The 16,031-nt window shown below is 41.4% G+C and overlaps 1 protein-coding gene across 3 annotated transcripts in view; it reads right to left on the bottom strand.

Moving 5' to 3' along the window:
- Positions 1–5,165, bottom strand: part of CCDC85A (coiled-coil domain containing 85A) — a 154,792-nt gene extending 149,627 nt beyond the window's left edge. For all 3 annotated transcript variants that reach the window (XM_088149586.1, XM_088149590.1, XM_088149593.1), the window contains exon 1: positions 3,573–5,165. In XM_088149586.1, the coding sequence (XP_088005712.1) occupies positions 3,573–3,821 (249 nt within the window). In that variant the 5' untranslated portion in view covers positions 3,822–5,165. The remainder of the gene's footprint in view (positions 1–3,572) is intronic.
- Positions 5,166–16,031: the final 10,866 nt, after the last annotated feature.

The raw sequence follows: 16,031 nt of genomic DNA, 5'->3' as shown, positions 1-16,031 counted from the left end.
CATCAGCTGGATCAATAGATCGCCAGAGATATCACTAACTATATAATCAGGTAGAGACAGACAGAAAAATCAGCTTTTTCTCCCTGCTTCTTTTTACTGGATTAGAACTAAGTAATCTGCCTCTTCTAAATGCATCAGAGGCTGGGAATCAGTGTGACAGCAGAAAAGGACAAAACTGCAGACTTTTCAAAGCCCATTAAAAGAACTGGGTTATGACATAAACCAGGCATGCTAAGGTCCAAACAGCAGCATGGAAGGTATATTATAAAAGAGGAAAGAGCCACAGCTCAGAAGAATACAGTTCTATTCATTCCCTGACGTATTGAAGTATGGCTGAAAGACTTCCAGCTGAAGCCTGGAAAGGCTTTCTCCATCAAGAGTCTATTCTTAAAAGTCTGCACGCAGAGGATCAGCCAGAGTTGTACTCACTTGCATTTGATTTTGCCTCTAGGTGACCAGGAAGGAAAGTTTTACAAAAAGTTATGACAGTGGTATTTTGTCAGGGGATGTATTTATAACAAGCTTTATCAGCAAAATAGCTGACCCTTTACCAAGTTCACAATCTTTCCCAGATTTACTCATTTATTACTAAATACAATCACAGAGTATAAGCCATGGGAGATCCCAGATGGATATTGTCAGAGAACAATATGAAATTACAAAACTTCATTATTGTTACTATTGTTATTACAGTTATATTCCAGTCTTCCTCCAGATGGCCCAGTATGGCAAGCATAATTCTCTGACCCCATTTAATTCTCATGACAAATTTATAAAATAGGTTAGGCAGAAAAGGAGATTGGCCCAAGGTGGGGCTACTTAATTATCCATCACTTCCCATGTTCAACTAAGAGAATTCCTCTAGTAGAAAGGAAGGCATTTCTCTACTTGAAGTCCTGTGAAATTGTTACCCATCAAGATAGGTAACCTCACATTTCCTAGGAAGTTTGTTTTCAACTGTAGGTCACTTATTGCATTAAAGCATCTTTTCAACTGGCTATACTTAGAATGCCCCAAGCATCAGGGAAAGGTGTCTCCTTCACTGGAGGAGGCAAAGGCAAATCACCTATCAGATGGCCAATTCTTATAGAAAAGATTGTCTAAACCACTGTTTCTCAACCTTAGCAACTTTAGCATGCTGGCCAGGGAATTCTGGGAGTTGAAGTTCAGACCTCTTACAGTTGCTAAGGTTGAGGAACACTGGTCTAGACTGCTAGGTCAACCATGCTACCTTGAAAAACCTTTACACATTTTAATACCTCCCATTCCAGACACAACCTCCCAACACAACCTCTTGAACTTTAAGGAATCAGTCCATCTTCAAAAGAAGACGGAGGATAGGTCTCACTCCTGAGAAGTTTACAAATTTAATTTCAACCAGAGAAAATAACGTAGGAATTGACAGAAAAAGATTAAAAACTCAGTGAAACAAATCTCAACTCCCGATGACACATCCTTTTGCTACAGCATCCTTCTGGGATGTTGTTGTGACTCCCCACTCAAGCCTATCTCCCTGGAATTTACTGGCATTCTCCCAACTAAGTACTAATCAGATCAGGCCCACCTTACCCTTCTGAGACCAGTTAAACCTGGCTCAGTGCTGTTACCTACCATAGACTAAAAAGAAAATACCCCCTCGAGTCAAACATAGACTTTTTTGGCACCAGTTTCAGAAGAAGCTTGCAACTGCTTTTTCAACTTCTCAGCCTAGCCTATCACCTTGAGATTTCCCAGTGATCTCCCTTCCAAATACTAACCACATCCAACCCTGCTTAACTTTTTCAAACCAGCCAAGACCAGCTAAAGGTACTTAAAGGGATATACTCACAAATTCAACTTTATGTACTCTCTCCATTAGAGATTGTTAGGGAGCTGTTTGAAGCTATTTCCATGCTAGTCTTTTGTAGCCTGGTGTATCCATCCTGATGCTGAGATGTTAATGAGAACAGGATTAATATTGCTTTAACAATGGCTGGAAGTTGCTAGAAGCCTTTATAAACCACTAATGCAGAAATGGCTTAAGACAAAATCCAGCTAGTTATGTACCTGTAAGGACTTTTGAGGGGATAGTTATGATCAGATCAGGTGCCTGCTCCAACTGGGCTTGCCTTTCCGTGCACAGGGGTACCTACCCGTAATCACTATAAAAAAGAGTCAGGAGATGAGGCAGGGCTCAGGGAAGATATCATTACAGAGCTTCCTTCTGCTCTTCCCACAGGGCCTTCTACACTGACTTTCTAGTAGGAAGGACCCTTCATTGTTTGAATACATTAATTAAAACTGCAGTAAAGAGTATCTTTCTGCTACTTATAGACTGCCTTGGAAGAATCTGTATCCTGGGAGCCATGATATAAACAACTGTAGTAAGTCAGTAAACTGTTCCGCTCTGCCTGATCTCAACAGGGTATCTTTCCAAGCTGTGCTGCTCAAGTATTTTTGGACTGGACAGGCTACAAATTGAAACTAGGGCTTTACATCAACAGAAGCATTTCTCTGTAGTGCATAACAATCACAGTTATGTGAATTTCACTGTGTAACACAGAGACACACAATGAAAACAAAACTGTAAATTTGTATTTTATCTTGATTTTAGGTTTCTTTAGCGTGTTTTATGTTTTTAGGATGTAAACCTCCCTGAATCATTTTTTTAGTCTGGCAGTGTAAACTAATAAATAAAATTGGATATAGGTTTGCAAGCAAAGAACCATTCCACTCCTTATACTGACCAAGCAATGAAATAAATATCTGCATGTATACTCATCACATGTGATAATCAAAATCTTGGTATTTCATATTTTTCCTACCAAGAGGTATATTTAGCACGAGGCTGCTCATGGTGCAACCAGAGTGTACCTTGCAAACGCTCAAGAGACGTACTACTATTATGTCTACTATCTGGGTCTGAGTCCAAACAAACCTTTTCTGGCAAGGAGATAAAGACAATGGTGAGCTATCTAAAGTTGTTATTTTTTTATATATAATTACAGGTGATAGTGAAAGAAAAAAGACTCACTTCATGAGGCTAAATCAATAGGGAAGTTCTCCTGCACAATACCCACCAAAACAACCAAGATCTGCCTTAGCGTAGGGGTAGGCAGGTTTGTGGGGCCTACTTGCATTTTACTAGAATCCCAAGATCCAACATTCAGCAACTTTTCCTAACCTAGTCCTGGGGCTGTTATTCCCAGGATGCTGGCTGGGACTTCTGAATGTTGGAGTCCCAGTGCACATGGAGAACTTCAGAAGGGGAAAACAAACTTTAAATCTAGGGATTTGTTTTGAGGACCAGAACAAAAGCACACACGCAAACCTTTTATAGCAAAATCTCTACCTAGTTTGCCCCACCTTTCTTCGTTACCCCGGTATAAAAGGACAGGGAAAATTAAGCCATGTTGTTATTGCTGCTCCTGCCATGATTAAGTGATATGGGGAGATGGCCCTGGACTTTCTACAAGGGGCTACACAGTGGCTCAAAGCTGATTTGCAAGGACCAGATCTTCTCAGCCCGCCTTTGCTTCCCTTTGGCACCCCACTATTTTCTCCTCCATCCCAGCCTGTAAATGTCCTTTTACCTTGAGTCCCCGGATCTCGCCCAGGTGCAGCTGCAAGCGGCGATTGACCTCCCGGATGAGGTTACTGTGGTCCAGCATGGCGCTCACTTTCTCTGCCTCAGCTTTACGAAGGCTACGAATGAGGTCTTCTTTGCTCCACTTCAGCAGCTCCTCATCTGACACCTTGCAGAGGTCTTCAGCCGGCCCCGCTCCGCAACTTTCTGATCCCGTCGAGGTTCCGACTCCACTGGCGGCCGCCACTTTGGACATTTTGGTGGGTGAAGTTTCTTCCTGAGGTCACAGCAAGGAAGGCTCAGGTTCTGGGAAACCCTCAAGCTTACTCCGGGTGCCCCTGCAGAGGAATGAGGCAAGGGTACCCTTGCAGTCCCTTTCTTTAAGGAGAACCAGCCCCCAATCCCTTGAGGGACGTTAAACAACCGCTTCCCTCGACCAATACAATAATCGCTCCTCTGTGCCAGGTAGACGCCTTCAGAATCCAGCAAGTGGAGCTTTCTAGTCAGCCGTTCCTTCTCCCAAACTTTCTTCTGCCGCTGCCCTCAACTCGCTTTCCCTCACTTTCCACCTGTGGCTACGGATCTTCCTCCCTGGAGAGCGGGCAAGGCAAGGAGGGGAGTTCTGGCAGTTTTACCGCCCAGGGAAACAGAGGGACAACCTTCAGCCTTAGTTTAATCCTTCCTCGAAAGTCAACTAGGAATTCTGCAGTTTCACAGAGACACCTTCGTGCAAGGAGGTCTTCTTTCGGAGGAGTGGGGAGACTGTGCCCTCTTTTGCAGAGGAATAGCCACACGTACACTTAAGTGACTGTGACAAAGGATAAAAAGTGGCATCACAGCTTGTAAAAGGCAGTATTCGAGCCACCCTCCAGAAGATCCTGGAAAGGCGGGCGCCCTCAGACACATCCAGTGAAGTGCAGTGGGAACGGCGGGTTATTTGCCCCACGAAGAATCAGCACCCGAAGCGCTCGTTGCAAAACAGGTCCCATTGGAGGTGGTAGCTATGTCTTCCCCAGATTAACAAGGCGCACCCTCTCCCCTGGAGAAGGCAGGGCAGCGGGGAGTGGCACGATTTGCGTATAAAGACCCCAGAACGGAGGAGAGAAGCAAGAGAAGCGCAACTATCTGGCCGGCGCACCCAGGCCGAGCACAGACCGAGAGTAACGGGTGGGGGCGGAGCTGATGTGCAATGAAGTGCCCTCACCAAACCTCCGGGATAAACGGGCTGGGTGGGTCCTCGAGCAGATGCTGCGATGTGTGTGGCTGGGCTGGCGCAATCATCCCCCGGCGCCCCTCCTCCCAAGAAAAAGCCCCCGCACAAAACCTTCCTCCCCTTCAGCAGCCGCTCAGGAATAACGGCGCATCTTCCACACGCCTTTTCTCAACTGGGCTCGTCCCTCGCAGCCATCCTCCGCCTCAGGAGGAAAGCCTCCTACCGTTTCCACTTGTTCCTCTGCAGGGCGCCTTGCCTCGCCCCTACAGCCCGTGCGGACGACTCTTTTCAGCGGCGTCGAGAGCTGTTGCTGAACCCGACGCTTCTCCGAACTGCCCAGGGCGTGCATTTGGGACTACGGTGGCCCCGCACACGCAGCGCGGGCGGCATTGCTCACTTTGCAAAAGACAAGTGGAGCGAGCGCTAGGAGGCTGGCTCTTTTCACCCGGGAGGCGGCAGGACACGTGCGAGCCTGGAGGGAGGGAATAAACCGGTCGCGTGGAGCAGCTCGAAGGCGCCACCTCCCGGCGACCGCTGGCATATTTTGAGCCCGCGATACTTAATACCGGTGTTTGGGCTTGGATGTTTTTTCATTTGCAGCGTTATATAAAGCTGTCGGTCGGGGTTGACGTTCATGGCGGCGGGGAGTCTGTGGTTCTGCTCTGCAGAATGAGTAGGAGGACGTGCCGCAAGGCCGGCTTGCAAGCCTGCGAAGTCAATGAAGTAATGCAAATCTCCACGGGAGGAAGAATAGTGCCATCAAACTCCCACTAAAAATGACCCAACATGGCAGCTTTCTTAGCACCCAAAGTTCAAGTCATTGTTATTCCCCGTTCAGAGCCCGGGGGGTCTGACAATTATTCTGGCACTCCAAGAAATGATGTCATTGCTTTGCTGTGGAAGAAGGAAAGAAAGAAAAGTCCTGGAGTTGCGCTCTCGTGTGTTCGATCTTTTCTGTGCCTTGGAGGTAGCTTTTCTATAGGCGGTTTGCTGCCGCCTCTGCTAAATTCCTGGGCAAAGGTGCAAGACGCCGCTGTTGAGTGAAATTCTTTATCTCAGCAAGGTTTTATGTCTTTTTAAAAGACGTTTTAAAATGTTTCCGTCTTCCAAAAAATGCAAATCAGTGGTGCGCAATAGCCAGTCCTCAGTGCTTTAAAGTGCCAGATCTTTCATTTATCCATGCATGAATGACCTTAATTGTTTCTTGTGATGTCTTTCCATCACCCTAACTGTGAGAGATACATAACATCTTCATAGCATCACTCAGCCGTTGTCGAAATTAGGATAAAGCCTGTCCACATTACTGTTATGTTGGCACAATTATACTTGGATGACTGTAGAAGATGCTATAAATCATTTGTGCAGAAATGAACGAATCCACCAGACTCCTGCACAATTGCTGGCTTCTGTGACAAAGCCACAGACCTGTTTTATGCATGTGTATATGTATTTTGTGGCAATGTTTATCCATGGAAAAGAAAGCTATGTTGAGAATTTGGGAGTGAACTTGTGAGGAAGCTATTTAAATGACTTGAAAGCAATGGAGCAGAAGCACTTAGTGGCAAGTGAAGCAGAGTTGAAGAAAGGAAAGGTGTAGGAGCATGAAAATTCTGGTCTTTCTACCTAATGCCTCTACAATACTTAATCACAAATGGGCCAAACAGGACAGTCAGAAAATAGTTCTGAAAACAACAGTATCTTCTTGCCTGTTAAGAAGTGCTAGAAGAAGCTGGGAATCATCCCATTCTGAAAACATGTCTCTATCCCATTTAATGAACAGCTTTATTCAAAGTGCAAAGCAGGTTTATGATTTCATTGCAGAGACAGTCTGAAGGAGATTAATTCATGGCATAGTAGAGATGCAGGTGAAGATCCAATGAACTCAAACCAACACTGATTGTGGAGAATTATGAGGAAAGAGGTAAGAAACGGTAAGATAAAGAGTTATGGTTTTCAGCTGTTCTTGCAAGTTGCTGAAATTTACCATCCCATTTTCCAATGGATGATTCCTGGGAAGGCTGGTCCCTGCAGGTTGCTTTTAGCCTAACCAAAAGGCTTTCAGATTTACATGGCTATCACGCATATGGTTTCAGGCATTAAAATGAATGGAGCAATTGAAGCTAGGCAGGGTGTGGGAGGATAAACTAAAAGGGCCAGTGAGACATACGTAGCTGTCCACCACCTTTGCCTTGGTGTTCCATCACAATTTGTTAGATTAACACTGAGAGATCTACAGCAGTTCGTGCATTGGCAGTCCTGGGACAGAATGACAGTCCTTAGCACAAGTAGGCTAAACATGGGAGCCAGTCCAATAGTGGCCTGGTTAGGAGTGGCAAAAAAGGCAGGTGTTGTCAAGCAACTGGCAGGCTATAATACTTGACTGAAATTTTGTCTGATCCTACAAGGAAGATGGAAATAGGCAAGAACTGTTATCTAGGCAAAGGGGGCTGAAACATTTTTTAAGTCCAGAGCAACACAATAACATTTGAAATGAGATGCCTACTGGCTAGGGAATTCTGGGAGTTGAAGTCCACACGTCTTAGTCACCAAGGTTTGAGAAACACTGCACTGGGATATAAGAAGGAGGGAGGTACAGCACAATCAGACTTGCCAGATTGTGTTATTGTAGCCAGTCTCAATAAATATAGTCTTAGCCTTCTATGCAGTTGATTTCCTGGCCGGATCTAACTAGGGGGATAGGTCATGGATATGTCCATATTGCTTTCGGGGCAACAGTATGGAAGTGGTTTGCTATTACTTTCAGGTGTTGTTTTCAGTTTCCTAATCTGATCTGCAGCCCTGAGAGTTCCTGGGGCTTGCACATCAAAGTACTAAGTAGATCCAACCCTGCTTAGTTTTCCCAAGATCAGTTGGAATCAGCTCAGTGCCCCCTCTGTTGGTACAACCCTATATGGTATAATCCTGCAGTTCTAATAGGGATACAAACAAGGGTTGAACTCCAGTTCTCATAGCTTAATAAAATCACAGCACTATACATTATTGCTTCTAAAGACTCCTAAGCCATGTAATTTTGTTTTCATTTATTCATGCTTTTTTTTCTTCCTTAGACTTGATTGGGGACTCATTGTTCCTGATGATTTGACAATCTTTTCTTTCATTCTGTCTAAATATCTACATCCCCAGCACATTATAAATAATACATGCTTCTTATAATCTACATTTGTTCCCAAATACTCCACTGAGAGTTGCAGAGTCATACTTTATCACTTGTGAATCAAGATGAAAATTAATTCAATGGAACAAATCAAAAGTTTAAGAAAAAGTCATTTGAGCATTATATCCAAAGTAACTATTAGACTTGCAAATCATTAGCAGTTTTGGCTCCTATATCCTTAACAACTTTATCAAATGCAGGATTGCCAACTGCCACTAAATTTATTGACTGCCAATTTAAAAAAGAATTGTAAAAATTACTTGTCAGTAAATTCTACTCTTGCTGGCTGTGTGGTGCTAACAACTTTATAGCTATTGTATTTCCCATAGGTAGAATGCAGACAATGTTCAGTGTTTGTTTATTTTTTACCTATTTCAGGTTATCGTTTTATTTATTTATTTATTTTGCATGGTGCATAGTAAGATACTCCTGTCTATCCAAATTCATCTGTAGTCAAAGTGCAGCATAAAGAGCAGGAATTTATAGCCATCTTGAACAGAAGGCCCTAGTTTGAACTGCCTTCTACCTCGTAAGAATATGCATCCTTCTTCCAAATACTGTCTATTACAGCCTTCTCTTTCAGATGTGCTAAGACTGCAAGTCTCAGAATTCCCTGCCAGGATGGCCATTGACTTCCTAGAACTCCAATCAAAAATATGCCCTTTGGAACATCATTCCTGCAGAACTTAGATTGGCACCTACCCTTCTGTGCCATCATACCTGGGGGTCTGGCAATGGTGGTGAGCCTTGACAATGACTATATTACCAATAGAAGAGGATATATGTAGCTCAGGGTTGAACAGTGTTACCTAATCAGGTAATGAAGCGTCTACAAGAAAACAACCAAGCTCAGAGAACCCCAAAGACTCTACAATGGCTATATTAAATGGATGTATGATTGATATTCACTGGCTGTATGTTTTATTGAATTTTTAGTCATGGTTTTAGAATAGCTGTATGCTATTGTGTTTATTGTTTTACTCTTTCTGTTGTTGTTTTAATTGTTTTGAGCTGCCCAGAGTCAAACTTTTGAGATGGGTGGCTATACAAATTTAATAAATAAAGAAATAAATATCTGAGGACAGTAGTTGAGGAAGGCTGATCTATGTTCTAGAAAATAGAACCTAAGATCTTCTGCATGCAAAAATTCAATGTTTGGCCATGGAGTTATGGCCTCTCCCTAAATAAATCTATAATCCTTCTGCCAGTGTAATGTAGTGGATAGAACGGGTTTGGGGAACTTGTGGCCCTGAAGTGTTGCAGAACAACAGTATCCCCCACCATCATCAATGCTGATGCAAAGTTGGGACCACCAGACACAGATCCAAGCCTCACAGCCTGGTAGACCTCCAAATCCAGAACTATGTGGACAATGCTATTTCATGCTTGGCAACTTTTTAAAATGACTTCAAGTGCCATCTAAATCAGGCAAGGCAGGGAGATGTTGGGATCCAAGGTGTACTTTAATATGCAAGCATAGAGTCCCTGTGAGAACCAGTCTGGTATACAGCTTAAGGCATCAGGTGGGAGACCATGAATTCTAGTCCCACCTTAGACACAAAGCCAGCTGGGTGACCTTGGGCCAGTCACTCTCTCTCAGCCCTAAGAAGGGGGCAATGCCAAACCACTTCTGAAATCTTGTCCAGACAGTTGCCAGGAGTCAATGCTGACTTGAAGGCAACCCCCTGCAGAAAAAGAGAGTCCCTGTACAAAGCAGCTTCTCTTTTGTTTGAAGCTTGAATAGTAAAGATCTTCTGATCTTATATTCTACTTGTTGGGAAATTCTCAGGAAGTTATGATTTCAACAATTATAGTTAAAATGTGTATTTTTTTCCACTTCTACAGCATTTTATATTTTAAACATACAGTAGATCCAGAACTCTTGCTATGTTTTCATGAAATCCATAATTCATCTTACTGTTAAATATTATGTTTTGTTTTCTGCATTGCAGAAATCACAAACAGCAGCCAAGAGAGGAGAATAGGTAATACATTTTCAGAGTGAGAAGGCTGTCAGTCCAAAGCTATGTTTCTTTTACCAGGAAAAGTTGTGTAAGCCTAATGTCTAAAGTGGCTCTTATATTGCACTTGTACCCAAAACCAAAGGAACTGAAGAGGTGTTTCTTGCTGCTGGAGCTAAAGTTTAATGGCCAGCTTTTACATAATTCAGTATCAATGAATTTCCATTAATAAATAGCATTATGCAAATAGTAATCAAATAAGAAAGTATAAAAGCTGAATACTTCTCCCTACACACCTTGATCACTAAGAATTTATAAAATTATAAAATAGGGATCTCTTCCTTTTCTTCTGATGGAATTTAGATTGATCTCAATCCCCATCACTTTTTTCTTTTCTGAAATAGTACATTTATCTGGGGCTGAACTCTTCCTTCTGTCATTGATTGTGATAATGAGGACTACCTCCTTAAAGAATTGCATTGATTTCAGAATAAAGGCTTATGTCTCTTGGGTTTGTGTTTTGATTTGTTTTCCTGTCTCTGTACTCACCAAAGTAAATATCACCTCATTTGAAACCAGTGAGAAAGAACATAAAAATAAAAGTGATGTGTGTGATGTTTTTACAACCCATTTGTATGTGCATCTTTCACTCACTGTGGTTGTGGCATTTGTGAAGGACAGAGCTAAAGTAGAGATGATTGACATGGTACGTTTTAGTTGTGATCACCTCTCCCAATATCTTTTTCTTTAGTGAAAAAGATACACAGGGATGAAAATATTTGGGTTAAAGCTGCAATGCTGGGAAAAAAAGAACTTTAACCCCCTCCCTGCTTCCCCCCCTCCCACCTCCAAACTTTCTATTACCGTACTTGTGGAATAGGGTAGTAGGTAATAAAGTGACTTCAGGGAGCAAATTTAAGTTTTGAAAAGGGGGAGGGGAGACAGAGCAGTATTAAACCCCATATCTTTCAGTTAAAGTGCCATAAAGGGATCTGTAATTTTTTAAAAATACCTATATTCCCAATATTTTGCCTCAGGTTCAACTTCCAGGCCACCTGGTGATTTTTTTTTAATGAAAGAAAATAGGAGATATAGATAGTATTCATACTTTACATATTTAGACATTTAAAATATGCAGAACTTGCAAATGGAAATTTAACATGCTAGGATGAAAGTTTAGCCCAGCCTTCTCTGTAATAAAATAGATTTCTATATGCACGGGCTTTTTATGACTGAAAATGTTTGTGTGTGACAAGCTCCACTGAATTGAAATGACACACACACACACGTACATGAGATTATAACTTTTACTTAATATAATATGAAATAACATATCTAAGTGATTCCTTGGCAGATTTTGCCATCTTTTGCATCACCTGTAAATAAAAGCTATGCTTTTCTTTTCTCTGAACAAATACCCAAGCTTCATTTCTGTGATCCAAGAGGAGCCACCATGAAGTGTGGAATTTCTAATCGCTAATGCTGTACAAAGTGAGTATGCAATTGATATCAAGTAACAGGCAATAATAATCTATTCATTGGAAGACTGAATCAATTTACAACCAAAAGATATGAATTCTATTGCATCAGATCACATACTCATGTAGCTTGGGATCTCGTTTCCCCAAAACCCAATCAGATGCTTCCAGTTGCATTAAAGCAATGTCTTCCATCTGTTTTTTGTTTTTCCTCCTGTCCCAAGCAGCTAGTATTCAGAAGTACAAGTGGGACTGTGCAATGATATCACTGAGGGAGCCTAAATTTGATCAGACTATGGGGCAGCATCACCCAGCTCCTTATGTTCGTCTAGGCCTTATCCATAAGCCTTTCCCAAATTGGTGATTTTTAGGAGCATTAAGATTACAGCTCCCAGAAGTCCCAGCCCACGTGCTATGCTGGATATGCTGGGAACTGTTACTCCAGCATGTCTAAGGGATACCAGATTAGGGAAATCTGCAACCAATCATTCAGTAACATTTCCTAAAAAACACAACCATGTAGAAAGTGGTTTGGAGTACATTATTTTCCCCATTATTTAAGTATGTGTTTGTTTAATTTACACCCTTCTCAATCAGAGAGGATCCAGGTGATTTTAAAGGAATTTTTAAAAACATAATAAAACAACAATAACAGACCATAATAAATTACAATGATAACAATAAGAAAATACAGGTCATAATTACATTATTCCCTGTTAAGAAAGTAGCAATGGATAGAAAGGTTTTGATCAGGAAAAAGCATAAGTAGAGAAGTGTTTTTTTTTAAAAAAAAAAAAAACCTTGTGTCATAATCAACCATTTTTAAGGCCAGAGATCTGGACTGCAATTTTCTTTTCTATATACACACTCAATATATGTATGCTTCTGCCTGGAAATATATGCTCTTTATTATTTATTTGCAATGTAATCTATGGACTCAATCACAACACCGAAAAAAGTAAACAGTGAAGCAAGCATTCTTATATAATAGATCTTTCATTGAGGATCAAAAAGATATGAGAGGCTGTTCCTTTTAATTATATTCAGAAGGAACACAGTAAGATGTCTAAGATCTCCTTGGTACCTAGATACCTGCAAGAACTAAAATAGTGGGCATTTCTGAAAATACTATAAGCTAAACAATCTCACATTTAAAACAGAAAAAAGCAGGATGCCTCCTTTTCCTGCCATCGTGGACTTCTTGTAAAAAAAATAAATACATTACAATTCTCCTCTCTTTCATTAAATTAAAAAAAAAATTAAAAACTCACACTGATTAGTATAATTGGTTTTGAAATACAAATTAGACAGTATTTCTGGGGAAATGGTGTCTATCTACTAAAGGCATACCTGATGGCATGAAACTAAAATAGCTAATTAGAGAATTCTTTTGAAAGGCTGATAATTTACTCTGGAGAGTTTGAGAAAAATTTGCAAGCTTGGTTCAACAAGAACTCTATCCATCTCTTTCTGTCTTGTGGGTTTCTGCTGGACTGGTTTACATCCATTTGTCCTAATGAGACACTAGGCCTCTATGTCTCTGCCTATTATTTTTTTTCATCTGGAATTCAACATGAGTTTCTATGAAATATGAATTAAATAGATAATGAGTTGAGGTAATATGAGATTCCAGTTACGACTCTCATTTCCAGTGCTTACAATCCAAGTTAAAATTGTCATCAGCCCCACTAGTCAGACTAGACCAGGAAACTAACTCCACAGAGAGGATAAAACTACTTTTATTGAGATTGGCCATAATAACAGAATCTTGCTAGTCTAACTATGCTTACCTCCTTCTCATACTCCAGTGAATTACAGAGGCATCTGTCTGAGCCGCTTCTGAATATTATCTTATTCTGGACTTAAAAAACGCTTCAGCCCATTTGGCCTAGGTAATGGTTCATAGCTGCAATTGGGTTGGATTTGATTTGTCATCAAATCACTTTCCCATACTTTACTGACAAGACTAAGATCATGCCTCCTAGCATTTATACATAATTATCATCATCTATGGCCCTAGGGCTGCATACCAGTACCAAGTTATGTTTGTGGACCCTCATAGCCCCGACCTTAATTGCTAAAAACTGACAACATAATTTCCTACTATTCTGAGAAACGGAACGTGTGAAAAAGTGTAGTGTAAGTGCTAACATAGCCATATCACAATTAAAAAAAAGATTCCCCCCAATTCACATATTGGACCTAAGCCCCAAAATGTTAATTGTGGCCCTTGACCACCAAAATGTTGCATTTTGTAGAAAATCTTCTTCCTGATTTCAGCCACATTCCCTCAGCATAATTTCTTGGAAGCTACATGTAAGAGGCAAATGAGGCTGAAGGAAGTGATAAATTGAAGTAGAGTCAAACATTGATAGGTCTCCCTTCTTGACATCTCTTTCTTTCTCTCTTTTCCTTTCTGTCTCCCTATTGTTTTCTAAGGAAGAACTACATGTACCAAAGCGCCACATTCAGTTAAGGCATATAATGGTACCAAGGGCAGAGCTTGTACCCCTCCCTTTTCAAGTAGCATAATAGGTTCCAAAGACATCCCAACCTATCTTTCATCAAGGAACAAGAGAAGTGAGACAAGGTATCAATCACAGTAATCTCAGTGGGAAGGTTTTAAAAAGTCTGGGGCATCTCTACCTATTGGCTGTGGATAGCTTTAAGAGTGCCCTTGATCCAGAAAGCATAGTCTGCCAGATAGCCAAGGGATAAGCAGCAAGAAGAGACTCTGGAATCTGGCTGCCGGAGGCTCAGGTTAAAAATCTCTCAGCATTTAAGTGGGAGGGAAGAAATAGAAGAATATGCCAATAGAGGCATATTGTAGATTGATGAATCCAAATAACAGAGTCACCAACAGTGACAAAATCTATGGCACTAACTTTTCTTCAATGTGCAAATGTGTAAGAAAGAATTGAGATAGTTTCTAAAAAATGAAGTAATTTAATATATATTAAATTTGTCCTAAGTATCCTGGTTCTTGGCCTCTCAGTGGAACAGTAGCACAGACTGATGGTTTAGATATATCATTGATGTGAACCAGTCTGCATTATAATTCTACCAAGGACCATGAGACAGCCTTGCCTTTCTTTTGCTGGTGAACCTTTCAACTGCATCATCTTTAGCTGGTGAATAACAGAAGCCAAGTTATATTTCCCCAGACATTTTCTGCAAGCAAACACTTATCTTCTAATAAATGCCAACCAGGAAATGCTACTGTCCCCGTTTATCATCCTACTCTAAAACCTAAATGACTTGAGGTGAAATTCACCTGAAGCCTTTGACAATTTCCCCATCTCCTGGGAAGTTTGTTTGGCAACGGATCCCTCCAATCATCCACTTTTGAGGGCATTAGAGAAGGGCAGGCATAGGCAACAGTGAGAGGAGTTCAGCTGCATTCAGAGTGATCACTGATTCAAGAATTAAACCGATGGAAGTGATACAGACATAAGTTGCAAGCTCAGCTAAATGCCTCTTTCCAAGCAGGAAGCACTGGCTGGGAAATGACACAGGCAAGAGATTTTCTCTCAAGACTTTCCAAGAAATGTTTCTGGTCCTGTGCTCCCTATCAATCAACAGCAAAGTGTATGTCAGGGATAAGGGGAGAAAATAGGCTCAGCTGTTAGGCATTACTAGGAATGAATCTCTAGTGTTACGACTGAAATAAAGCAGGAAGTGGCAATCTCTGCTCTCAATGCTGCACGTAGCTCCCAAATCTTTCCTTTTTTGTGGTTCTTACACACATCTTACCCCAAGCTGCCCAAAATTAGCAGCATGGTTTCCCACCATTTGGAAAGGGGAAACGCAAGAAAAGTGTTGTAGACGAAGTACTAGAACACATGTGTCAAATTTTAAAATATTAAAGACCCACCCTCCTCCAACCAGGAAAAAACAAAGTCCTGGCCTCCCACATGTGCACCACCATCCTACCCACTGTCACCCTTATCCTTGCACATATACACATATTGAAGTACTGGAGTAGTTCAGCTTATTGAAAGCTGGCCATTAGGAAGGGTTAAGGATAACCTGGCCAGTCACCCTACCTCAAAAAGGGCATCTTATTGCTGAATAAAAAAGATTCCTACAGTAATCAAAGGGTTCTCTGACCAAGCTCAGAGAACCCCAAGGACTCTACAGTTCAACCCTGAGCTACATATATGCCCTTCTATTGATCAAATGGCTGGAACTCCTTTTGGAATGGGAAAAGGAGTCCATTAACTTTGCCCCCAGATTTTGGGCTTCCTGGAGGCCTCTGAAGATCACTGCAGGAAAACTTTGAAAGGACAAATAAAATTAAAACAGATACATGCACCAGTAGAAAGCCTACATCTTCGTGCTTTCTGGCCTCATTGGAGTGTTTTTATGTGTTTTTATATTTGTGTGTTGTGGGAGGCGGTGTTGGTTGTGTTTTAACAATTGTAAGCTGCCCAGAATCATGAGTTTGAGATGGGTGGCTATATAAATTGAAGTAATAAATAAATAAAATCAGGAAGAAGAGCAGAGGCCAAGAGAGGAACAGTGAGGGAGTTCTTTTCTTGCTGTCTTTATTCCTAATGCTCCTTAGTGATCAATAGAATAAAAGATGTAAAAAGCTTAATGCTTCTGAAGTTGCTTGCCAATAATATTCCAAATAGAA

The sequence above is a fragment of the Python bivittatus genome, unplaced genomic scaffold, assembly GCF_059951505.1.
Source record: "Python bivittatus isolate LINGU-HERP-01145 unplaced genomic scaffold, Pbiv_v1 ctg000020_np1212, whole genome shotgun sequence".
In the NCBI taxonomy this organism is placed as follows: Eukaryota; Metazoa; Chordata; class Lepidosauria; order Squamata; family Pythonidae; genus Python; species Python bivittatus.
Note: the sequence above shows the minus strand (reverse complement) of the source record. Positions and strands in the feature narration are given on the sequence as shown.